This window comes from Schistocerca piceifrons, chromosome 4 (assembly GCF_021461385.2).
Source record: "Schistocerca piceifrons isolate TAMUIC-IGC-003096 chromosome 4, iqSchPice1.1, whole genome shotgun sequence".
In the NCBI taxonomy this organism is placed as follows: Eukaryota; Metazoa; Arthropoda; class Insecta; order Orthoptera; family Acrididae; genus Schistocerca; species Schistocerca piceifrons.
The window spans coordinates 192,235,831-192,263,636 of record NC_060141.1 but is presented as its reverse complement, the minus strand read 5'-3'; the positions used below and the strand labels follow the sequence as shown (position 1 = coordinate 192,263,636).

General features: G+C 41.5%; 1 protein-coding gene across 1 annotated transcript in view; it reads right to left on the bottom strand.

Annotated features, from left to right (window-relative positions):
• The window catches only part of LOC124795274 (solute carrier family 25 member 44), a 138,147-nt gene that overhangs the window by 26,501 nt on the left and 83,840 nt on the right, over positions 1-27,806 (bottom strand). The window contains exon 5 of the mRNA XM_047259220.1: positions 14,646-14,773. Within this exon, the coding sequence (XP_047115176.1) occupies positions 14,646-14,773 (128 nt within the window). The remainder of the gene's footprint in view (positions 1-14,645; positions 14,774-27,806) is intronic.

The following is a 27,806-nucleotide window of genomic DNA, read 5'->3' as shown; positions in this document are numbered from 1 at the left end:
CCGATACTCATGTTGCAAACTTGTTTGGGATGGATGCATTTCAGGTATTTCAATTTGCTATCACCAAAGCAGTTCACCTTGTGTCCGATCAGGTACCATATTTGTAATTTGGAAACACTGTGTGAGGAGATTTTGGATTTGAATTTGGAAGGTATAGGGTGAGCTACGAATTTTTATGCTCATTTTTCTTTGAAATCCAAGGCTATGCCTTGTTTTTATCATGTGAGTCCTATTTCTGTCGCCCTGAAAGGTCAGATGAAAGCAGAATTGGACATACTACAATCTCTATGGGTGGTGCAATCTGTTATGGGTAGCAAATGGTCATCTCCACTGGTTGCAGTTCAGAAGCCATTGGGAAATTTTGCCTCTGCAGACACTTCAGTACTAACCAACACGCAGTCGATAGTGGATATGTATCCTCTCCCATGCCAGGAAGAACAGTTGGCAAAAATATCGGATGAGTAGTACTTTTCTAAAACTGATTTGTCTGAAACCTACCTGCAGGTTCCTGCAGACTAAGAGTCTTGGCCAGTTCTGGTTTTGAGTAATCATTTTGGTCTCTATCAATATTTGCCCCTTCCATTTAGTGTGGCTAATGCTCCTGCTATCTTCAAATGATTTTTTAGAGCAACTGACTGTCCAGGTTTGCATTAATTGTCTGGATGATATTGTCATGGACTCCTCCATCACTGCTCACTTGAAAAATTTGCACACTTCGTCTTCTGTCTCTCAGTCCTCACGAAATCTCAGATGTTGTGACCATCTATTGTTTATTTGGGGTTCGAGGTCTCATGGGATGGGATTTGTCCTCTGCTAGATCACATCCCTGCTGTTCACCTATGCCTTGCCCCTTGTCCACGAAACAGCTTCAGACCCTCCCTAGCGAAGATAGCCCACTACCATAAATTCCTGCTGGGGGAAGCCATAATGGTTCGTCCACTGCATGCCCTGTTTTGCAAGAATGTGCCTTTCAGCTAGAGTCTGGACTGCGAATGTGTTTTTGAACTACTATCACCCCTTGTTTAGCTACGTTCTCTCCAGATCAGCACACAGTTTTGGCAACTGATGCCTCACAGTACAGCCTCGGTACAGTCCAAGCGCCCGGATATGCTGATGGCTCTGAACTACTTGTTCCTTTCGCCTCTAAATATCTCACTCCAGCCCAGCAGCATTACTCTCGGGTGGAAAAAGAGGCTCTTGCCATAGTCTACATCTCCAGAAATTTCATGTTTTTTTTGTATGGCTCAAACTTTCACCTTACTACAGAACATAAGCAATTGGTCTCCTTGTTTAACCCTCACACTTCCTTGCCTGACAAGGCAGCAGACCGACTACAACACTGGGCATTGTTCTTGTCTCGCAACTACTACAAAATCCATTTTTGACCACATCTAAACATGGAAACAAAGACAACCTGTTCTGCCTTCCTGTGGGTCCCGATCCTGACTTTAGATCGTGAAGAATTGCTTTGCTTCCATCTTGATACTGAAATGCAGGTTACAGTTGAGGGTTTCCCAATTATGAGCACGTGCATAGCAGTTGCTGTTGCTGCCGACTCAGTTTTCTGCCCGGTGTTTCAGTTTGTTCAACGGGACTGGCCAGATAAACTGCTGGGTCAGGCTTTGGACCCCTGCGCAACTATTTTCATTATGGTATTGCCCTGGAGATACTAAAAGGTTTCAGATAGATTATATAATGGTAAGGCAGAGATTTAGGAATCAGATTTTAAATTGTAATACATTTCCAGGGGCAGATGTGGACTCTAACCACAATCTATTGGTTATGAACTTTAGATTAAAACTGAAGAAACTGCAAAAAGGTGGGAATTTAAGGAGATGGGACCTGGATAAACTGATTAAACCAGAGGTTGCACAGAGTTTCAGGGAGAGCATAAGGGAACAATTGACAGGAATGGGAGAAAGAAATACAGTAGAAGAAGAATGGGTAGCTTTGAGGAATGAAATAGTGAAGGCAGCAGAGGATCAAGTAGGTAAAAAGACAAGGGCTAGTAGAAATCCTTGGGTAACAGAAGAGATACTGAATTTAATTGATGAAAGGAGAAAATACAAAAATGCAGTAAGTGAAGCAGGCAAAAAGGAATACAAACATCTCAAAAATGAGATCGACAGGAAGTGCAAAATGGCTAAGCAGGGATGGCTAGAGGACAAATGTAAGGATGTAGAGGCTTATCTCATGAGGGGTAAGATAGATACTGCCTACAGAAAAATTTAAGAGACCTTTGGAGAAAAGAGAACCACTTGCATGAATATCAAGAGATCAGATGGAAACCCAGTTCTAAGCAAAGAAGGGAAAGCAGAAAGGTGGAAGGAGTATATAGAGAGCCTATACAGGGGCAATGTTCTTGAGGACAATATTATGGAAATGGAAGAGGAGGCAGATGAAGATGAAATGGGAGATACGATACTGCATGAAGAGTTTGACAGAGCACTGAAAGATCTGAGTTGAAACAAGGCCCCGGGAGCAGACAACATCCCATTAGAACTACTGACAGCCTTGGGAGAGCCAGGCCTAACAAAACTCTACCATCTGGTGAGCAAGATGTATGAGACAGGCGAAATTCCCTCAGACTTCAAGAAGAATATAATAATTCCAATCCCAAAGAAAGCAGGTGTTGACAGATGTGAAAATTACTGAACTATCAGTTTAATAAATCACAGCTGCAAAATACTAACGCGAATTCTTTACAGACGAATGGAAAAACTGGTAGAAGCTGACCTCGGGGAAGATCAGTTTGGATTCCGTAGAAATGTTGGAACACGTGAGGCAACACTGACCCTACGACTTATCTTAGAAAATAGATTAAGGAAAGGCAAACCTACGTTTCTAGCATTTGTAGACTTAGAGAAAGCTTTTGTCAATGTTGACTGGAATACTCTCTTTCAAATTCAGAAGGTGGCAGGGGTAAAATACAGGGAGTAAAAGGCTATTTACAATTTATACAGAAAGCAGATGGCAGTTATAAGAGTCGAGAGACATCAAAGGGAAGCAGTGTTTGGGAAGGGAGTGAGACAGGGTTGTAGCCTATCCCCGATGCTATTAATCTGCATATTGAGCAAGGAGTAATGGAAACAAAAGAAAAGTTCAGAGTAGGTATTAAAATCCATGGAGACGAAATAAAAACTTTGAGGTTTGCCGATGACATTGTAATTCTGTCAGAGACAGCAAAGGACTTGGAAGAGCAGTTGAACGGAATGGGCAGTGTCTTGAAAGGAGGGTATAAATCAACATCAACAAAAGCAAAACGAGGATAATGGAATGTAGTCGAATTAAATCGGGTGATGCTGAGGGAATTAGATTAGGAAATGAGGCACTTAGAGTAGTAAAGGAGTTTTGCTATTTGGGGAGCAAAATAACTGATGATGGTCGAAGTAGAGAGGATATAAAATGTAGACTGGCAATGGCAAGGAAAGCGTTTCTGAAGAAGAGAAATTTGTTAACATCGAGTATAGGTTTAAGTGTCAGGAAGTCGTTTCTGAAAGTATTTGTATGGAGTATAGCCATGTATGGAAGTTAAACATGGACGATAAATAGTTTAGACAAGAAGAGAATAGAAGCTTTCGAAATGGGGTGCTACAGAAGAATGCTGAAGATTAGATGGGTAGATCACATAACTAATGAGGAGGTACTGAATAGAATTGGGGAGAAGAGGAGTTTGTGGCACAACTTGACTACAAGAAGGGATCGGTTGGTAGGACATGTTCTGAGGCATCAAGGGATCACCAATTTGGTACTAGAGGGCAGCGTGGAGGGTAAAAATCATAGAGGGAGACCAAGAGATGAATACACTAAGCAGATTCAGAAGGATGTAGGCTTCAGTAGGTACTGGGAGATGATGAAGCTTGCACAGGATAGAGTAGCATGGAGAGCTGCATCAAACCAGTCTCATGACTGAAGAACACAACAACATCGCCTCTTTGTTTTTGACAGTGTTTTGTTGTTATCCATGCAAGCCCTCTCTCCCAGAGTAGTCACTACTGCTGCATTAAAGCGTGAGGTACTATGCCTCTCCATCAGGGTCACTGAGGATTTTCATGCACTGAACTGTTAACTAGGAATCATATTTTTAGGCCGCAGATTGATGGCAAAATTGTCCATTTTGTCACAGTTTGTGACCAGTGTACCTGCCAACACGTAGCTTCCAGGGCACTCCTGTCCCCCCTGGCCAGCTCTCCGTCAGCCGTGGGAATGCATTGACATCAACTTTGTGGGTCCCTTCTTGTATTCCTGCTGGCACTCGGTTGTGTTTGTATTTTCGCAGTTCTCTTACATTCACTTGTGTGCATCAACGTTGGCTGAAGTCACAATTCATACGCTTTTAAGGATCTTTTCTACTGAAGGGTTGCCTTGAACTTCAGTTTCCTGTAATGGGACTCAGTGAGAAATCACACCTTTCAATTGTTTTGTTCCCGTAACGGCATCTACCATGTTATGGCTACGCCATTCCACCCTCAATCAAATCGCAAGTCAGAATGACTAGTGTGCACGTTCAAGTACCAAACAAAAATGTGTGCCGTGGATTCTTCACCAGATGATGCCCTTCTCCATTTCCTGTACACCTACGGCTTCATGCCTTTGGGGGAGCGGAGCCCAGCTGAGTTGCTACGTGGTCAGCAGCAATGCATGCTCCTACACCTTCTGCAGCCAGCACCGCACCTGCCATGGTCGAGTTCAACCAGCTGCTTCGCACCGTGATTGCCAGTGTGGGCACGAGGACTTAAGTCACAAGCCCAAGTGAATACTGGCACCTCTTGTCTGCCAGCAGGGGCACCATCTTAGTGACGTCCATATAGCCACTGGGCTGGTGGCACGCCAGTTGCATCTCGCTCGACATCAGAAGCTAGCAGTTTTGTGGGTGCCGCCCCAATCACCGCAACCCATCCTGCCGCCTCGAGCCCGTCATTGCCTGCTGTGAGGGTGACCTGGTCCCATTGGCTGCCTCCTCCATGTGCGGTATCCTGGAGTTCCAGTTTTCTGGCCCCAGGCACTAGTCCATCTCTGGCCTCAGGTTTGCTGCTGCAACCTGCTATTCTGATCAGGCCACCTCCACTGGCCCCTCACCATCATCACTGCAGCCATCACCACCGGTGGGTCCAGCCTTGCTCCTCCATTTTGAGACCTACTGCTGATTACAGCGCAGAGATGGCGATAACACCCTTCTCTTTAGTGCTGTCAGATGTGCTCATGTCCCCAAGTTTTCTCGTCCTATGCTCTGATGCCTGCCCAGCCCATTGTCTCACTTCTTTATTGGCAGAGGCTACTACCACTCCAGATCTAATGGATGTCTCACTGGGTTGCCGGTGTCTTCTCTGTCGCCTGGCCATCCACTTCACACATGGGAGAGCTGTGCTGTATCCTGCTACTAGTGCATGCGAGTGTGAGTGCGCTGAGTGTGGCGCCACCACGAGTGTGTGTGTGAATTGGCCGCCAACTATATTAGTGTGGTCAAGACGTTGGAGGCTGCGTGTGGTAGGCATGTGCACAGCACAGTCTCCGCTGGGCCATCTGCCAGCAACATGCACATATATATGCTTGAAGCAGCCCTGGCTGACCCTCTCTAAGTTATTCTAGTTTGTATCATGTGCATCAGTTGCTCTACATCTTATGGAGTCCCGAGAGACTATTTCTGTTATTGTTCAGAGGTTATGCACAAATCTATACTTATTTGATTTGGTCCGATTTATTGTATTACTTCGTTATTACAAGCCTGAGTTAACTTCTCTCGAGATGGCCTTTTGCTTGTATATGACAAGAATCTCATAAAAAGCAGTAGCCATCTTCTCTTGCCTGCTGTTGCTACCTTCTTTTTTGCTAGTTTTCATCTGCATTATGCCACCAAGGTATCTGAAACTCTCCATTTTCTGTTTTACTGTACTCTGTTGTTAGGTTACGAGATGCTGTTTGTATATTGGTTACATACTTTGTTTTCGCAAAGAAAATCTGGTGACCAGCTTTTCCTGCCTATTCCTTCAGCACATTTATCTGTTCCATAGCCGTCTCAAAGTTTCTTGATGGGATTGCAGTGTCACTGGTGAAGGCAAGGAAATGAACTAACACGATTCTTTCATCCTTCACTGTGAACTGTGTTCAGTAGCCCTTTCCTGGCAAATTACTTTTCAAATTCTCAGGCAGCCTTCTCTAACATCTATTTAAAGAGAAAGAGGGATAGTCCATCACCCTGTGCAGACTCCCGTTTTAATTAAAAACTCTCCAAGAAGTTCTCCATGAATTTTACTTTTGAATGCGGTTGTGGCTTCGTTTGCTTGATAATTTGCAACTTTTTTAAGATCCACTTCATTCTATCAAGATCTCAAACAATACTTTCAGACTGACGTATCATATGCTTTCTTGATGTTGATGGAGACAATTACCAGATCCTGAGAGATGTAATTTTCTAATACTTTTTCAGCCACCTAACATGCTGAATAAATGACCTCCCTCCCAGAATTCACCTTGATATTCATCAAATTGCTCATCTACTTGCTCAACCAGCCTGCAGTGCTTTGGTGAGCACCTTTCAAGCTTAAGGTCAAACAGAAATACTGTGAGACTTGTTGATTCCAGCTCTGTCACCCTCTTCATAGAGGGGAATCAGTTCAGTCTTCCATTCACTAAGTATTATTCCAGTTTCCTAGATCCTTTCCATCTCCGGACTTATGGCATTAATGGTGATTTCTCCTCCACTTTTCAACATTTCTGCTGTTTTGGAGTCTTCTCTGGTGGCTCTGTTGTTCTTCAGTTCTGCAACACTGTTCCCAAGTTCATCAGGAACAAGAAGAACTGAACTTTTGTTTCTTTGCTCTAGGATTATTTTAGACTATTTTTCACTGGGTTCTTCACAGTTAATCAGAGTTACAAGTTGAATGGCTAGAATCACACAGTTTTCTTTATTGTTCACTGCTAGATTCCCATCGTCTTGCTTGAAATTCGAACTAGGCATATTATAGCCATCCATCCACTGCTTAAAGCTCCTGTGAAAGTTCCTGCTGTTAAGTTCAATCCTTATGATTTTATTCTGAGGAAGTTTCTTTCTTATTTAATGGAAGGAGTCTAACCTTTATGCAGGGCAGGAAGAGATCTGAGTCAAGATTGGCTCCTTTCCTTGCCTCTACATTAATAATTTCCCTAATGTTTCATTTCGATATTACAATATTATTATTATTATTATTATTATTATTGTTGTTGTCATTGTTGTTGTCGTCACTGTCAACACAGCAAATGAATTCACTATGCTGGATTTCATATTTTATCACTAGTCCAACATTTCCCTAGCATCTAGGATTGCTGCTGTTTTGGCAGGTAATTCATGCAGATCCCAGTGAAGCGTTATTTTGTCGTTAGGAGAGGCATATTTTTACCAGTTCCAATGGCTTCCAAGTGTCCACTAAGATCTTTTGGGACTGCCGAGAACCACTGGATCCCTTTTCACTTGTTTATACCAAAGTAGCTATAGTATGATTTTCATGTCACTGTTTCTCATTAAATCTGCTGTCACCTGTGATGACAATGTCAGAGATCCATACTTTTGTTTCGTACACAGTCATGATGCCCGGTGTATTGTGGTCCAGCATTCCATTTTGTTTGATATCTAAAATACCACAGTAATTCTGCACATCTGTATTCAACAAGTTTTTCTGACTTGTGGCCCCACCAGTTCCTCGTCACAGGCAGATCATAATTTTGGCATAACTTCCAGTCGATAGTTTGTGTCACATCATTGTGCTTTTGCTTGTAATCAATGTGAGAAATCTTTTAGCAAGAGCTCAAGATGTGGTCAACTGTTGTGTCAGCACCTTTGCAGAGTCTGCACTTCTGGGGCTCCTGCTAATTTCTCAATCCTGGCTTCGATGGCATTAGCTCAGATGCAGCATGTGCCTGTACAGCAAAAACCAGTCTTTCAGTTTCCTTCTTTAGGGTTCCACTGGTATGTCAAGACCAGTCTTTTCTTTATTTACTTTGTCTTCAATCTTTTCCAAAAATTGCCCATGCAATGCTTTATTGCACAGGCTGTCAGTAAGGCATTGGAGTACAGCTTTCCAGTACTGGTTCTTGATTTGCTGTACCTTGAGAAGCTTTCTGTTTTTGAATTCAATTGGGCTGATTTGTTGCTATCTTTCACACAGTCTGTCAATGTATGTTACTGTTCTTCCTCTATCTGCCTCACTTGCACGAGTCCTCTACTGCTTGCTTTTATGGACAAGTACAGTCCATGGATGTCAAAGCAAGGGTGGAGAGTGCAGTAAATCATCATAAGTTTTATTGTTCTCCTGTTCAGATTATCAAACTCTGTTTAGGTCCAGTTCACAAATTGAGTGTCTTAGTGGTGTTGCTACCATTCAGTTCGTTTTATTTATTTATTTATTCTGAGTATAATCTAAGGTGCCCACATTTTTTTACCTGTCTGTGTTTGATGATGACCAGCAGCAAAATGCCTATGTATTTGTACATTTCTGGCAGATGGGAATTAATGGTTTGTCCATTTAGCATTTCAGTGCCTTCATTTTCTGATCTTTTGCCCTCCATTGCTGCCTGTATGCTGTACTTTTCTTACCCAAATTCCATGCTGATATCTTTCAGAAGATTCAGACTGTATTCATCAGAGATTGTAATTCAGTTCCATATTTTCCATAAAGTTCCAGGTCATCAATGTGGGAATATGTTCTGAGGATTTCTCACTGACAGCCCAAGTTTGTTGTCTGTAAGATGGTTGGCTGTGGAATAAGGGTAATGTTGAGCAGCAGCAGAGAACAGGTTCCCTCAGAAAATGCCTTTCTTGATGCTAACTAGTCCACAGCTTTCTTTTCCAACATATAGTTCCGATTTACAGTGTTCCATCATATTTTCTGTGAATTTCTTGATGTTTCTGCCGAGCCTGATGATTTCCAGGCACTTTATAATCCAACTATGTGGCAGTCAGAGGCTTCTTGTAGTCTATCGAAGTCATGTATCGATTTGTTTTCAGGTTTTTGCAGTTTTCCAGAATTATTCTGTCAATCAGGAGCTGGACTTTTATGCTACTATTTCTAACCTTGTTATCTTCTTGTTCTAACTGGTATGATGTGTTACTATACCAGAAGGTTCTGAATTCTGTCTACTATAACACCTGCCAGCAACTTTAACATGCTAGGTAAACATGTTATTGGCCTGTAATTTTGAGTTATTGCCCCTTCTGTTGGGTTCTTCTCTATTAAATGTGTTTTTTCAGTTGGTCACCATTACTGATTTTTCCTATCTGCAGCATCAAATCAATAAATTTGGCAATTTTCACACAAAAACTGATCAGGTATTTATTGTTGTTATTAATATCACAATTAGTATTGTCGTCTCTGGTCTGATGAATGGTTTGTGCAAATCTCCATGCTACTCTATGCTGTGCCAGTCTCTTCATCTGTAACTATTGCGAACTACATCCACATGAACCTGCTGACTGTAGTCAAGTTCTGGTTTCCTTTATAATGTCTATCTCCATCACTTTCCTCCATTAATTAACTATTCTTGGCTACTTCAGAATGTATCTTTTCAACCTATCACTTCATTTAGACAAGTTTTGCTGCAATGCTCTTTTCCGTCCTACTGGAAAAGGTTCATGGGTTCATTAGTATCTAATCTCTAGCATTCTTTTGTAGTAGCACATTTCAAAAGCTTCTATTTCCTTCATGTCTGAACTGTTTATTGGCCACGTTTCTCTTCCACACAAAGCTATACTCCAGACAAATACCTTCAGAAAATACTTCCTCTCATTTAAGTTTTCATTCATTCATTCATTTCATTGTTGCCCTTATGGACAGTGTTTGAACTCGAAAATCACATGATGACACAATTTTCACTTCTTTCCTTTCTTCCTCTTCTCTTCCCAAAATCTCTTCATCCTTTGGCTGTGCTCCTGTTTCCTTTGCTCTGTCCATAATGTTCCTTTCTTCTTTCTCTCCTTTACAATAAATTTTGCACTCCTAACTTTGTTTCTGAAGTATTTCCTGTCTCCTATCATTTGCCTGTTGATCCCTATCTGCCTTAAGTCTTCGTCTATTTCATGATACCAATTTGTTTTCTTGCTTGAGCTGTTTACTACATCAAAAATTTTCTTTGTAAGTCGGTTGTTGTCCATTCTCTGTATGTGCCCACAGAAAGTTAATCTGCGTTTTCTGATCACGTCTGTTAGTCTGTCAGTGTGCTGGTACAGCTCTTTGGTAGGTCGCTTCATCCATATGCCATCTCTGTGAATTGGTCCAAATATTTTTCTGAGAATTTTGCGTTCTATTTTTTCTGTGTCTATGATGCCTGATGCTCCAATTGTGGTTGTTTCTGACGCGTACAATGCTTCTGGTAATACAACTGTTTTGTAGTGCCTGAGTTTGGCCTGCCTCGATATGCTTTTCTTATTATAATGTGACCATGTGAGTTTGTATGCCTTCTGGAGTTTCTTCGTTCGTTCCATGTTAGCCGCCTTGTTTGATCCTCCCATTTGTATGTACTCCCCTAAATACTTAAATTTTTCGACTCTTTCTACGGATCCATATACCGTATGCATGGTGTGTACATTGTTGGTCTGTCGTTCCATATATTGTGTCTTCTCGTAAGATACCTGCAGACCTGTTTTGGCAGCTATTTCATGCAAGCATTCCAGTGCTTCCTTTGCCTCCTGTGTATTATTGCTGAGTATGGCTATATCATCTGCAAATGCCAGACATTTTATGATTGTTTTGGTTTCACGTGTTCTTCCCAGCTGTATTCCTTTAACTTGTTCCTCCCACTGCTTGATAATTTTGTCTAACACCATGTTGAACAGGATTGGTGAGAGCCCGTCTCCTTGTCGGACACCTGTGTGTATGTGGAAGGGTTCCGAAATTTCTCCCATGAACTTAATCTTGGAGGTAGTGTCTGTAAGCGTCTGTTGTATAAGTGCCCTGGTTTTTCTGTCGATACCATATTCTTCCAGTACGTCAAAGAGTGTCTGTCTGTCTATGGAATCATATGCTTTTTTAAAGTCCACAAAGGTAACTACAGTGTTTCTTGCCTGTCTGACTTTCAAAAGCGTTCTCAAGTTCCAGATCTGTTTGATGCATGATCTCCCTTTTCTGAAGCCTGCCTGGTATTCCCCAATTTGCAGATCTGCTTGTGGTTCTAGTCTGTTTAATAGCACCTTACAGAAAATTTTGAATGTAACTGGTACTAGCGAAATGCCTCTGTAATTGTTTGGATTTGACTTATCACCCTTTTTATGTAACGGATGGATCAATGCACATTTCCATTCCTCTGGCACTTTCTCTGTGATCCAAATTTCGGAGATAATCTTATGGATTTTTTTGGTGATGTTTTCATCTTGGAGTTTCCAGATCTCGGCGATAATACCATCTTCTCCGGCAGCTCTGTTATTTTTCATTTGTTTTATGATTTCCTCTATCTCTTCTATTGTGGGTGGATCAGAATCGGCATTAGATGTGATCTTTTGGAATGTTAATTTTCCTGTAGGTTTTTTGCAATTAAGAAGTTTATAAAAGTAATGTTTGAGAATTTTACAGTTTTCTTTTGTGTTTGTTTCCAGGGATCCATCTGTTCTTCGGAAGCAGAGGCTAGGGGGTTGATAGCCCTTAATATTTTCTTTGAAAGTTCTGTAAAAATTTCTTGTGTTATTTCTTTTGAAATCTTCCTCAATTTCTTTTAGTCTGTTATTGTCATATGCTCGTTTTTCCCTTCTGATTTCCTTCGATGCTAGTTTCTGAACTTCGTGAAATTCTTTCCATGTTTCTGAATTTCTGTAGCTACTGAACTTGTCCCATGCTTGCTTTCTTCTCTCAATGGCTTCATCACACTTTGCGTTCCACCACCTATGTTTGCGTTTTCTAGGTGGTTGTCCCCAGCACATAGTCTTCTGAACTGCCTTCGCCAGATCTGTCCATGTGTCTATTGAGTGCCTATTAATTTCTTCAACGATTTTATCCCTGTTTATCTTCAAGTATTCCGGATCAGGTTTGACTATTTTGTTTTGCGCTGTCTGTTTCAGTCTTGGGATTGGCCTAATCTTAACTTGTCCATCATTTAAGTTTATATTTGATGTTAAGAATTTTTTCTTTTTCCCTTTCTTTTCAGAAATGTTTTTCTTGTTACTGTAAGTCTGCATTTTGTATTTTCCACTTTAGCCATCATCAGCTATTTTAATGCACACATAGCAAACATCATCCACTAATTTATTGTCATTTTCTAATCTAATTGCAAATCATTGTCTGATTTAATTCAATTACATTCCATTATATCTGTTTTATTTTCACTGTGTTCGTATTATAACATGTTTGCTTAACACTGCTCTTGCTGTTGAACTAATTTTCCATCTCAGATGGAATTAAAATGTGACTGGTAAACCACAAGATTTTTTAGTCTTCTCCTTTTCTAAAGTTCCTCTTGGTTTCCTTTACTCTTGTTGTATGAACGGGTTGAACAACATAGGCAATATGTTGCAAACTTGTCTAACTCCCTCCTGAAGTATTACCTTCCTTTTATGTCATCTGACTCATTACTGCAGGCTGGTATCTGTACTAAGTGTAGGTAGCTTTTCACTACCTGTATTTCTTGCCTGGTAACTTTACAATTTCCAAGAGTGCACAGCCCATACTACCACATTTTACAGCTGCTGTTAAGTCCCCGGTTTCAATTCCCGGCAGGGGACTGGGTGTTGTGTGTCCATCATTTTCATCATCATTGACATGCAAGTCGCCGAAGTATTGTCAACTAAAAAGACTTGCAATACGGCGGCCGAACCCCGAAGGGGATATCCCGGCCAATAAATGCCATATGACCATTTCATTTCATTTCATTTCTACTGTTAAAACAGATTGAGCTCTTACACTTTTAAAACTGTGGTAACTAATTTTTATCTGGTGAGCTTATTTTCAGCAGAATGCATCTAGAGCTGCAAAAATGTCCTCTGTATTGAAACGAATGTGACTGATCATATAGTGAAAATTAAGACTGAGCTGCAACAAAGGAGTTGCAAAATGGAAGTGATCTGCAATATTTTTGTTGGAAGTACTCAAAAACATTGCTCATGGGTAAATTTTTATAAAATATTAAGTTAATGTGTACTATTAATGGATTTAATCTACAGGGTGATTCAAAAAGAATACCACAACTTTAGGAATTTAAAACTCTGCAACGACAAAAGGCAGAGCTAAGCACTATCTGTCGGCGAATTAAGGGAGCTATAAAGTTTCATTTAGTTATACATTTGTTCGCCATTTCACCCAATAAATTTTTTGGTCCCCTTTTCTTCGAAGGTGCTACTGTAACTGGACTACAGTATCTGGAGATGTTAGAGAATTGGCTGTTCCCTCAGCTCGAACAAGAAGCACAACAATTCATATTTCAGCAGGATGGAGCGCCACCACATTGGCACGTATCTGTCTGTAACTACCTGAACGTCAACTACCCGAGGCGATGGATCGGCCGCCAGGCAGCCCGTGACAGAGCACTTCATCACTGGCCTCCAAGAAGCCCTGATCTTACCCCCTGCGATTTTTTCTTATGGGGGTATGTTAAGGATATGGTGTTTCGGTCACCTCTCCCAGCCGATTTGAAACGAGAAATAACAGCAGCTATCCAAACTGTTACGCCTGATATGCTACAGACAGTGTGGAACGAGTTGGAGTATCGGGTTGATATTGCTCGTGTGTCTGGAGGGGGCCATACTGAACATCTCTGAACTTGTTTTTGAGTGAAAAAAAAACCTTTTTAAATACTCTTTGTAATGATGTGGTATTCTTTTTGAATTACCCTGTATAATGAAAGTTTGTTACAAGAATAAAGGTTTTTCAGTTCAACTATATCTTCCCTGCTGAAAACACCTATAAATTACAGAACTGCATTCTAATTTCTAGTTCACATTTCCTAATCATTATATCATTTTCACTATGACATACAAAAAGTTAATTGTTTTCTCCAAGTTCAGAGCAACCACTCTGCAACACTGAGATGGTAGCAAAGATCCAAAAGAACAATTTTAATTGCGATACCAGTTTCACGATTTGTTTCAATATGTGCTGTTTAATGCTACATTTTTCTAGAAAGCACACTGAAGGGATGACAACTGTGAGTAACAGAAAATCTCTTGTGGAGGTTGGAAAAGTTCTGGTCTCATACTTTTTTTTTAATTATTTAAGTAGAGATGCATGTAATGTAAAAAAAAATGTCATTGCTATGTAATTAGGACTGGCTCTTGAGGAACACACACACACACACACACACACACACACACACACACACACACACACACACACACACACTACTACTGTCTCTGGCCACAGCTGCCAGAGACAGTGCTCAAGTGTGAGTAGTCAACATCTCCACTATATGGTGAGTAGCAATCTATCCTATTCATAATATTGCCATTATTCAATCCTGGATTTTCCATTGTTTGATTTTTATCATTTATCATAGATAAATATAACTGTTGTAATAATTGAATAAGATAGTTACTCTTTTAGACATGCCAGCACTATGTCTTTTGCTGCCTCAATAATAATAGTAATAATAATGATAATAGTAGTAATAATAATAATAATAATAATAATAATAATAATACACACTAATTACTTATCACATGAAATACATGAATAGACTGTAGTTTGGTGGTGTACCTGGAGACGAGCTCTAACTATGTCAAGAGGATTTGTTAACAAAGTAGTTGTAAAGCCTCCAAGAGTTCCAGACACACACTGTATAAACAAGTGTGAAACCCAAGCAGGAAACACAGAATGTAATTTATCTGAAACAGAACAGTTAGAATTGGACTGTTAATGATTAATTCACTGACAGGCAATATGTTTACACGATTTTAACCAACATAGTAAGGAGGTAACAGCAATCTGTTCTTGATGATCAATTGGGGAAATAGTCAAGATGGCAAAATATTTCATATTTCAGATTATGAGCACTGTCTGGCTGGAGCGAGCAGCCGTTGTGTCCACAAGCAGCCATTTACCACGCTGCCAACTGCAGCCACACGGTGCTCATAATCTGAAGGTGGCTGTTTAAACTTGCCGAAACTGATCATTCTAATAATGAGATATTCTATGGTCTTGACAGTTTTTCTAATTGGCAATGTTTTCAATCAATATTTTTCTAATGTATCTTATGAGAAAGGAAATGTAACTCATTGAATAGCAAAAAAAAGGTCTTATGCCTACTTAAGAAGTGTGGTCACTGCATATCAGTTTCACCGAGATCACACAGGCTCAGTACAAACACGAAACCACTATAACTTGGCAAAAACTGCTTTTTGATATACACTACTGGCCATTAAAATCTCTACACCAAGAAGAAATGCAGATGATAAATGGGTATTCATTGGACAAATATATTATACTGGAACTGACATGTGATTACATTTTCACACAATTTGGGTGCATAGATCCTGAGAAATCAGTACCCAGAACAACCACCTCTGGCCGTAATAACAGCCTTGATGAGCCTGGGCATTGAGTCAAACAGAGCTTGGATGGCATGTACAGGTACAGCTGCCCATGCGGCTTTAACACGATGCCACAGTTCATCAAGAGTAGTGACTGGCATATTGTGACGAGCCAGTTGCTCATCCACCATTGACCAGACATTTTCAATTGATGAGAGATCTGGAGAATGTGCTGGCTAGGACAGCAGTCGAACATTTTCTGTATCCAGAAAGGCCCGTACAGGACTTGCAACATGTGGTCATGCATTATCCTGCTGAAATGTAGGGTTTTGCAGAGATCGAATGAAAGGTAGAGCATCTGAAATGTAATGTCCACTGTTCAAAGTGCCGTCAATGCGGACAAGAGCTGACCGAGACGTGTAACCAATGGCACCCCATACCATCACACCGGGTGATACGCCAGTATGGCGATGATGAATACACGCTTCCAATTTACGTTCACCGCGATGTTGCCAAACACGGATGCGACCGTCATGATGCTGTAAACAGAACCTGGATTCATCCGAAAAAATGACGTTTTGCCATTTGTGCACCCAGGTTCATCGTTGAGTACAACATCGCAGGCACTCCTGTCCGTGATGCAGCGCCAAGGGTAACCACAGCCATGGTCTCTGAGCTGATAGTCCATGCTGATGCAAACGTCGTCGAACTGTTCATGCAGATGGTTGTTGTCTTGCAAACTTCCCCATCTGTTGACTCAGGGATCGAGACGTGGCTGCACGATCCGTTACAGCCTTGCGGATAAGACGCCTGTCGTCTCGACTGCTAGTGATACAAGGCCATTGGGATCCAGCACAGCGTTCCGTATTACCCTCCTGAACCCACCGATTCCATATTCTGCCAACAGTCATTGGATCTCGACCAACAGGAGAGCAATGTCGCGATACGATAAACCACAATCGCGATAGGCTACAATTCGACCCTTATCAAAGTCGGAAACGTGATGGTACGCATTCTCCTCCTTACATGAGCATCACAACAACGTTTCACCAGGCAACACCAGTCAACTGCTGTTTGTGTATGAGAAATCAGTTGGAAACTTTCCTCATGTCAGCATGTTGTAGGTGTTGCCACTGGCGTCAACCTTGTGTAAATGCTCTGAAAAGCTGATCATTTGAATATCACAGCATCTTCTTCCTGTCGGTTAAATTTCGTGTCTGTAGCACGTCATCTTCGTGGTGTAGCCATTTTAATGGCCAGTAGTGTATTTATTTATTTTGGATATGAAACTTCCTGGCAGATTAAAACTGTGTGCCCGACCGAGACTCGAACTCGGGACCTTTGCCTTTCGCAGGCAAGTGCTCTACCATCTGAGCTACCGAAGCACGACTCACGCCCGGTACTCACAGCTTTACTTCTGCCAGTACCTCGTCTCCTACCTTCCAAACTTTACAGAAGCTCTCCTGCGAACCTTGCAGAACTAGCACTCCTGAAAGAAAGGAGCACTTGCCCGCAAAAGGCAAAGGTCCCGAGTTCGAGTCTCGGTCGGGCACACAGTTTTAATCTGCCAGGAAGTTTCATATCAGCGCACAATCCGCTGCAGAGTGAAAATCTCATTCTGGAAACATCCCCCAGGCTGTGGCTAAGCCATGTCTCCGCATATCCTTTCTTTCAGGAGTGCTAGTTCTGCAAGGTTCGCAGGAGAGCTTCTGTAAAGTTTGGAAGGTAGGAGACGAGGTACTGGCAGAAGTAAAGCTGTGAACATCGGGTGTGAGTTGTACTTCGGTAGCTCAGATGGTAGAGCACTTGCCCGCGAAAGGCAAAGGTCCCGAGTTCGAGTCTCGGTCGGGCACACAGTTTTAATCTGTCAGGAAGTTTCATATCAGCGCACACTCCGCTGCAGAGTGAAAATCTCATTCTGGTATTTTGGATATATTTGGTGTGGGTTGTCTTAGCTACATAAGGCTGCATGTGAATTTTTTTTCTTTACTTTTTAACAGAGACATCACTTGCAAAATTCTAGTCAACAATTCTTTTAAAAATATCTTCTGCTGCTTTATGTCTACTGGAATTTATTATAGTACTTGTGTGTCCACTCCAAAGAGAAATCAAAGTTCATTTGTGACTTACACAGTAAAATGACCAGTGGTCACAAAAAATTACCATGTTATATTTTTGTTATATAATTATGACGAAAAGTTAAATTTGTGATTTACTAAGAATTTTATTATTAACAAGTTAAAATACTACTCTACAGAACATAACTTTCTGAAAAAAAATTTTAAAATATTAGTAATGGAACTGCGGATAATGACTTACAGCTCTAATTCACTTTTCACCTTTTTTATAGAGAGATTTAATAACTGAAAAAATGGCCCCTGCTAGTGATGCACTGCATATTTCAAAAAAGGCTACCCTTGGAAATACGACACACTATATGAGCTTGCGTTTTCGAAAGAATTAACAATTTTTGTAATTTCAAAACACTAATTTTTTTGGAAGTTGTTCTTACAATTTCCTGCCTTGACTGTTTTGCTGAAACGTTTTGCCTGCCTGTGACTCAACATTTCCTCTATATAGTGAGTCGCAATCTAACCTTTCCAAGATTTTGTCATTATTCCATCCTAAATTTTCCATTATTTCATGTTAAATTTGACTTGATGAAGAATTTTCACAAAAAACAGTTGAAAATCAAATTGAAACTTTCAATTGTCTGAAAGAAGTTTTTCTGAAGATCAGTGAGAGTAGGTTGAATGAACGTGTGTTCATCAAACCTCAAATCATAAAATTGATTGATTGATACAACTACTGAAGCTGATATCACAAAACGTCAAGTTCCATGCTTAAACGTCTTTCAGAGCCACTGTTCATCATTTTTGGGGCACTAGAAGATAAGAGAATTACGTTTCTATAGCGACTGAACAACTGGATAATTACAAAGAAATGGGAAACACACACACACACACACACACACACACACCAGTGCAGCTAAATTGTGTCAGCTGAACATACAATACTGGGACTGCAGTTCCAGCAGGTCGATTGGGATTGGGGGGTTTATGTGTATGGGGAAAAGGAGATGGGAAGCTGCAGGAGCACTTTGGGAGGTTTAACTAAGGGCTCTGAGGCAGGCAGCAGACAGCAGGGAAGGAATATAGGAGAGAGAGGCAGTGGATTCACAGGCACCATGGCCATTTTGTGTGGCATGTGATGATAATGACAAGGAGGTGTGGGCTGGGAAAAGGTGACAGGAAAGAGGAAATGAAGCCTGTTGGATACAGGTTAGAGTGAAATGGACCAGGAGAAGTTGACGCCATGAGGATTACAAAAGCTAAGAATGTGGTACAAGGATAACTTCCATCCACATAGTTCAGAAAAGTTGGTGCTGGGCACAAGTATACAGATGGAGGCCCTCGAACTCGAGTATGTTGTACACTCAGCTGTGTATTCCACCACTAGGTGATCAACCCTACTTTTTGCTACAGCTGAGCATGATAATTTCTCCTGATCAACTTCTGGTTGGTGGTCGCACCTCATAAAATGCTGTGCAGAAATTGCAGCATATGTTATGTCTGCTTTCTAAGGTGGCTCTGTCTCTGATGTGACAGGTTAAGTCTGTGAGAGGACTAGAGTACGATGAGCTGGGTGAGTGATTTGGGCAGGCTTTGCACCTGCATCTTCCACTCAGTTATGACCCCGGAGGTAAGACGTTACGAGTGGGAGTGACATGAGGATAGACCAGGGTGTTGTGTAGGTTGAGTGGGCAGCAGAATACCACTTTACAAGTGGTGGGAAGAATGAGGGGTAGGATGTCCCTCATTTCTGGGCATCATCATAGAGTCATTTCATGTCAAGTCAACACTGAATTTACTCCCCATCTCAGATTTTGATTAAACTTGCCACACAGACAACTTAATATAGATTAAGAAAAATACTCAGTTTTATTACAATACATTGACTCACTCTGAAAATACAGAAATGTGAAGTCATAAAAAATCAGCGAAAAACACCCAATTGCCGTAATTACAAATTGCTGTAGCAACTCTCCTAATTAAGATAAAATGATGGACGAGGTGTCATTCTGCAGCATTTTCCATAAAATTTCTTATGATACACAATGTAATATGGGTTTGCAATGAAAAATGCTTTTCAAAGTTAAATTAAAATTTAAATATTTATTTTACCAAAAAGCACAGCTTCAAAATTTTTTTCAAAAAATCATATACAACACTTCACAATATTATTAACTAATTCCCCAGGTATGAAAGTGGGGTGATCATGGGTTCAAACCTTTATAAAATTTCAAAAATACGTATTTCACTGAAAAATGACATTTTTGTAAAACTTACAGATTCAAGTGGAAATCTACATACCTTTATTCTTGATATATCTACGTTTACATCCAAATTTACTGTTAACACGTACATTGCAAATATCACTTATGACACCTGATACAAACAGTACGTGTTTTATGATCTCACATTTTTTTAAACTCTTCATTTGTTTTTTTCTGTTATAGTCTTCATGTTGGTGTTACTGGGTTTACTTTACAAATAACATCATGTACAGACACCCGTTGAGTATAAGTTTAAGTAGGATATGCATGAAATTAACTTTAACTTCAAGACCTTCATATTTTGTTAAAACATAAGCTGAACACTATTTCTGTTCACAGTTGGCAGTATCATATCCACAAGTCTCAAGGCCAGCTTTTTCTCAATTGTGGATTTGCTATTCTCTTCACAGTGCCATCGACACCATCACAAGGTCTGTTTCCATGAGTACAGGCAAAAAATGTCATTCTGTTTCTACGCCAAAATATTCTTTGTGGAAACATAAATTTACAAGCTATTTAATTCTTATACTAAGATCCATTGCCATCTGAAAAGTAGTAATCTTCTGTATATCAGTTTGAAATTTGGTTTTTGACAAAATAACTGAATTTTATATATATATATATATATATAAAAAAATCAAAGATGAGGTGACTTACCAAACGAAAGCGCTGGCAGGTCGATAGACACACAAACAAACATACATACAAAATTCAAGCTTTCGCAACAAACTGTTGCCTCATCAGGAAAGAGGGAAGGAGAGGGGAAGACGAAAGGAAGTGGGTTTTAAGGGAGAGGGTAAGGAGTCATTCCAATCCCGGGAGCGGAAAGACTTACCTTAGGGGGAAAAAAGGTAAGTCTTTCCGCTCCCGGGATTGGAATGACTCCTTACCCTCTCCCTTAAAACCCACTTCCTTTCGTCTTCCCCTCTCCTTCCCTCTTTCCTGATGAGGCAACAGTTTGTTGCGAAAGCAAGAATGTACTCGAACCAAAGACAGAAATTAAAATGTTTCAGATCAGGTGAGTTTTGAACTCTCAACCGTCCATGCAGCAATCTACTATCATAACCACTACACTACGGTGACTGCTCTACTCAGCTTCTTCTGTGACATTGCTCCCTCCTTAAGAGAACAGTGTCTCGGTGCTACGTTCTCCTAGTCCGGGAACGAGTCATCGGTCCTGCATACTCCGACTCCCGATGACAAATGTTCGCCCTGGCGGTGATCTTCTTAGAATTTCCCTTGCCGCTACATTCTTCGTCACCTTTCCGCTTGCTGCCTGTCGCTTGAGCTTCGAATTTACCCTGTGTTGCAGGATCCTTATAGAGCTTCATTCGAAGGATGTGGACCATATCTCTGATCTTTTGTCGTCTTGTGTCGGGTTCGAAATCTTCAACTTCATAAGTAACATCAGACAACTGTCTCACAACCTTATAAGGTCCAAAGTGGCGCCTGAGGAGCTTCTCAGAGAGACCAACCTTCCGAACAAGAGTGAAGATCCAGACGAGGTCACCAGGCTGGTAGACAACAGGATGGTGTCTCGTGTCATACCTTCAGCGATCGTCAAGCTAACTGCTGAGCTTCCTCAGCTCTGGCTAACACCTGGCCAATGTAGTCGTCGTCCATGTCATCAGGATGTAATGGAAACACAGTGTCCATCATCGTCTTCGCCTCATGCCCATGCACCATGAAAAATGGCGTAAATCCTGTTGTCTCTTGTTTGGCGGTGTTGTAGGCAAACATCACGAAAGGTAGCACCTCATCCCAGTTGCTCTGCACAACACTGACGAACATTGATAGCATGTCAGCCAAGGTCTTATTACGGTGTTCAGTAAGCCTGTTAGTTTGCGGATGGTATGCAGTCGTCATGTGATGAGTAATGTTGCACCGACAGTTTATCACTGTTACAAGATTCGATTAAAAAACTTTCCCTTGATCTGTAATTAATGACCTTGCGGCACCATGTTTTAATACAATGTCTTCTACGATGAATTTGGCTGCCTTGAATGCTTCGGCTGGTTTCACAGCCTTTGTAATGGCATAGCGCATCAGATAATCAGTGCAAACAACAATCCATCTACTGCCACTAGCAGAGGTTTGAAATTGTTCGAGGAGGTCAATCCAAACACGCTGGAAAGGTGTTTTGGCTGGTGGAATTGGTATGAGTCAACCAGGTGGTTTCTGAGGAACTGCCTTTCTCCTCTGGCACTTTCGACAGAGAAACACATAGTGAAGGGCACTCCTAAATAAACCTCGCCACAAAAATCTCTTGTGGATCTTGTTGTATGTCTTAATAAACCCTAAATGTCCAACTTCAGATGTGTCATGGAATTTCTATGGAACATCTAAGCGCATGTGTTCAGGAATCACTGGCAGCCACCTCTTTCCAAACGGATCAAAGTTTTTCTTGCAAAGTAATCCATTAACTACCTTAAATTGTCTTTTCACATCCTCTGACTGATTTAAAGCAAGCATAATTTGAGATATCTTGGCATCCTTCTTCTGCTCAGCAGAAAGATCCTGGAGTGCAGCAGGACAGTCACTATCTTCGTCAAAGTCTTGATGGTCTTTCACAGGGTTTCTTGAGAGACAGTCGGCAACTTGGTGTTTTCTTCCACTTTTGTACACTATGGTAATGTCATACTCTTGAAGACGTAGTGCCCACAAGGCGAGTTGTCCTGTTGGATCCTTAAGACCTGTCAACCATCAAAGTGAATGATCGTCTGTAACAACTGTGAATGGCCTTCCCTAGAGATACTGTCGAAATTTGCATATGGCCCAGATCACAGCAAGACATTCTCTTTCGGTAGTTGAGTAGTTTCTCTCAGCTTTTGTACGTGTCCCAGAAGCACAGGCTATAAACCTTCTCTTTTCCATCCGAAATCTGCACCAGAACAGCACCGATCCCATACCCACTGGCATCTGTGTGTAGTTCTGTAAGTGCTCTCTCATCATACAGACAAAGAACAGGGCCAGTCGCCAGAGCTTTTCGCAGCACATCGAAAGAATCTTGTTGAGCACCACCCAAGATAAATTTAGCATCGACTCTTAACAACTCTTGGAGTGGCCTGCCTTTGAAACAAAAGTCTTTGATAAAATGGCGGTAATATGAACACACTCCGAGGAAGCTTCTCACATCTCTGATACTTTTAGGAATAAGAAATTCCGTTATGGCTCTCACCTTTTCTGGGTCTGGCCGCACACCTTCGTTTGACACAAGGTGCCCAGTATTTTGATTTCTTTTGCTCCAAAGAGACATTTTCTTGGATTAAGTTCCAGTCTGATTTGTTGGAGACACTTAAGAATGGTCTTCAGTCTTTTTATGTGTTCATCAAATGTCTCTGAGAACACTATAATGTCATCTAAATAACAAAGACACATAGTCCACTTCAGGTGCCTTAGAAGATATCAATCATTCGTTCAAAAGTTGCTGGCGCATTACACAAACCAAACGGCATTACATTAAACTCATACAGGCCCTCAGTGGTGAAGAATGCAGTTTTCTCAAAATCAGTCTCATCTACTTCAATTTGCCAGTATCCCAAGTATATGTCCATTGTTGCGAAAATCTTAGCCCCCTTCAGACAATCTAGTGTATCATCAATTCGTGGAAGAGGGTAAATGTCCTTTTTAGTTATCTTATTAAGCTTTCTGTAATCAACACAAAAGTGCCAACTGCCATCCTCCATCCTGACGAGAACCACTGGTGATGACCGTGGGCTCTGCAAAGGCTGAATGATGTCATTCTTCTTCATCATGTTCTCTACCTTGTCGTAAATTATTCGACGTTCCATTGCTGAAAGTATGCTCTCTGGCTTATTGGTTGATGGTCTCCAGTGCTAATCCGGTGCTTCACAATCGATATGTCTAATTTGCTCTTCACCTGTGAATTGAAGCATTCAGAGAACTCTTGAAGAATGGCAAGTAGCTTTTTCTGTTGTTCCTTAGTGAGATGTGGTGATAATCGAGCTGGAAGATCTTGTCTCGTAGTGGTAGCGCTAATTTCGCCCACAGACTCGGCACGAGAGGTTTCTCTGACGTTCAGCTGTTCTGCAATTAACGGCTCACCGTTTGCTACATACATGTGTCTTGGAAGGATCTGTGGCTCTCGGCGACAAATAACTATCCACAATTCACTGAATCCATTCTTAAACGAGATGACAGAGGCTGGGATGACCAAGTTATTCTTCAGTGGTATGCTTCTCTTACATTCTGCTACAAGATCCATGGGTAGATGCATGGCATGACACATGACAGCTACCTTTCTACCACTGACCGCAGGAATGATCACTTCATCCAGCACACACAGTCTCCACACACTCGGATGCGAATCTTCCTGTCCACAGTATCTCATCTCGTCTAGCATAATCTTCGAGCGAACACAATCTATCATTGCTTGAGAAGCTTTTTCCGAGAATGACGTCATGACTAAACTCTTGTAAGATGATGAATTCTTAGGGCTGTGTATGACCACTTACACCCACATGAATGAGGCATCTTCCTGCAGGTTTCACGTTTTTCCCATTAGCCACCTTCAGCAGAAATGTTTTGTTGTCGACGAATACAGTTTTCTGCAACTGGCGACGATACATCTCCGAAATGACTGAATATGATACTCCAGAGTCCACAAGAGCTTGGGCTGGTCGGCCATCCATGAGGATATCGACGTAGCTTCGTATCGTTTTTGTAGTGATCGACGGCAGAGGATTTTTCTCTTTGGCGGCCTCACCTCCAAGGAAGGTTGCACCCTTTAGTTTTCCAGGTTGCGGCGGCTAGATGATCGGCTGGAGCTTCTAAACGGCGATGGTGATCTTGGCTGGCGTGTTGGAGAGCATCTTCTCCAGCGGCTAGCTTGTGGCAATGGTGACCTACTTCGTCCTGCACCCACCTCTTCTTGTTCATCTTCATTGTCCTGGAGTTGGCATCAGCTAAGATCGGTCTGCTGTCTTCTGGTGCAGGCGTCATCAAATATCCACCACCTTTCTCGACAATAGTGCACCACACGAGCCGGTTGTCTGCAGTGGAAACATACTGGTTGGTTATCCTGGGTTCTCCAGATATCAGTCTTTCTTGGTGCCCAAACAGGTTCCTCATGCGGCATTGTAGGAACATAACTTCGCCTGGGTCTCGACTTTTTCACTGTGTTAATGGGAAATGAAGGACAAGAGGTTGGATTCAATGTCTGTTCCACTTCCTCCCTTATGACCTCTCAGTTTTTTGCTCAGCATGCAATCCAAGTGCCTTCTGAAGTTCCTCTCTCACTATCTGACGAAGAACACTTGTTAAATCAGTTTCTTCCTCCATCACAGACATCGATACGACATCTGGAAGCATTCAAACTTCTTGCGTGTAATTCTTTTTTGATGCATTGTCTCAATATACTGGCACAATTTTATGAAGCCTGCTGTCAAAACCTCCTTCAGGAGTAGGGCTTGATACGAGGGTCACTCCAAAAGGAATGTACACTTTTTTTAACTCCATCTTTTATTCTATATGTTTGAAAGTTTTACAGCGTGTAGATACACCCTTTAGGAACAATACTTTCATTTCTCCACATAATTGCTATCCCTCTCAACTGCCTTACGCCATCTTGGCACCAGCGCCTGTATACCTGCATGGTAAAATTCTGGACCAACCTGCTGGAGTCACTGTTTGGCAGTGTGCACAAGGGAGTCCTCATCTTCAAACCATGTTCAATGAAGAGAGTCTTTCAGTTTCCCAAAGAGATGATAGTCACATGCAGCCAGGTCAGGACTGTAAGCCAGGTGTTTCAGTGTTGTCCATCCGAGTTTTGTGATTGTTTCCATGGTTTTTTGACTGACATGTGGCCATGCATTGTCGTGCAACAGCAAAACATCCTGCTTTTGCTGATGTGATCGAACACAACTCAGTCGAGCTTGAAGTTTCTTCAGTGTCGTCACATACACATCAGAATTTATGGTGGTTCCACTTGGCATGATGTCCACAAGCAAGAGTCCTTCATAATCAAAAAACACCATAGCCATAACTTTTACAGCAGAAGGTGTGGTTTTGATTTTTTTTCCCTTGTGTGAATTTGCATGATGCCACTCCATTGGTTGCCTCTTTGTCTCTGGTGAAAAATGATGGAGCCATATTTCATGACCTGTCACAATTCTTCCAAGGAATTATTCTCCACCATTCTCATACTGTTCCAAAAGTTTGCTGCAAACCGTTTTTCTTGTTTCTTTGTGAGCCACTGTCAACATCCTGGAAACCCACCTGGCACAAACCTTTTTTAACGCCAACACTTTCAGTATTCTGCGAACACTTCCTTCCCCTGTCCCAACATAGCGTGACAATTCGTTCACTGTGATGCGTCTGTCAGCAGTCACCAGTTCATTAATTCTCTGCACATTGTCTGGAGTGTGTGCAGTACGAGGCCTGCCACTGTGAGAGCAATTCTCAATATTGCCGTGCCCGCTTTCATCACGTAACCTGCTTGCCCACCGACTAACTGTACTGCAATCGACAGCAGCATCTCCATACACGTTTTTCAACCTCTTGTGGATGTTTCACACTGTATCATTTTCACAGCACAGGAATTCTATGACAGCACGTTGCTTCTGACAAACGTCAAGTGAAGTAGCCATCTTGAAGACATGCTGTGACGGCGCCACTCACGGGAACAGGTTGAACTAAGTTTGAAAACAAGTGAGAAGGATGTATCTACACACTGTAAAACTTTCACACATGCAGAATGAAAACTGTATTTTTACTAAAATAGTGTGCATTTGTTTTGGAGTGACCCTCGTACACGTCCTCAGCAAAGATGTGCAACCTTATCTTCCTCCTTCATTCGATGATCCACTAATTTACACAGCTCCAAGATGTCTTGAATGTAGGATGCTGTTGTTTCTCCTGGATGCTGTACCCTGCACTTTAATTTATCTTCAGCCTTGCACTTCTGTCGCGTGTTGCCGAAATACTGCAGTTCCGCTTGGAATACTTCCCAGCTTGTGAATTTCTCCTCATTGTTCTCATACCATTGCTTGGCAGTGCCCTCCAAGTAGAAAAATACGTTAGCCAAACACACGGTGTCATCTCTTTTGTTAAATTTGGCTATATGCTCATATACCTTCAGCCACTTGTTTGTATCTTGGCCATCGTCACCAGAGAACCCGGAAGGATGTCTCAATGTGGTGGCACACAGCTGCTGTCAGCGTGACGTCCTCTTCTTCTTCTGTCTCCGGTGGATTGCAATCTATTGAATACGACTCGAACTTGGGTTTCTCGCCACGTAAACGGCGGCTCCTTCGTGGCCTGATGGGAGCCACTGTCTCGTCGATAATGTGCAGTATCATAAGTTCCAATACTGAGTGTCTCCACCAGAATAATGTTGTGTAGAGGAAGGTGTAAGTAGATGAATGACTAACACAAACTTTACTTAACGAAGGTTTATACAGCACTTGCACATACAAGAGCGCAGAGCTAACTGCCTCCGGCCAGAACACTTATGGTATATACAGCTACAGAATATTCCTGTACAATGATTCTTGCCATTTGTGGATACTTCTAGAATGTAATCGAACCAAAGATAGAAATTAAAATGTTTCAGTTCAGGTGAGTTTTGAACTCATCACCCTCCGTGCAAAATCTAGTATCATAACCACTACACTATAGTGACTGCTCTACTTGGTTTCTTCTGCATCAATATTATTACACGCATCCAATTATTTTTACAATTAATTTCTTTCTGGGACTTGATTCTGTAAACAGGCTCACCTATCTTTGTTTAATAGGTTGAATTTTATTAAAGAATGAAATGAGCTCATTTGTTGGCTGCAGTATTCTTGAGAGAGCTGCTTCTTGATGAACAATTGCCAGTTACAGTTTTGATAACAGCATGGTCTGATGTGTTTGAAGTGTGAACGCATTATTAACATTTAGTATTGTTGGTTTCCTGATGTATTTATCAGCTGTGGCCTCTAACGTTAAAGTTCATTGATTACAGAGTGATTTGAGATACCCTAAGATTCAAAAATATTGGGTAAAGTCAATGATTTGACAGTCCAAAAGATTATAGAGGTAAAAGCA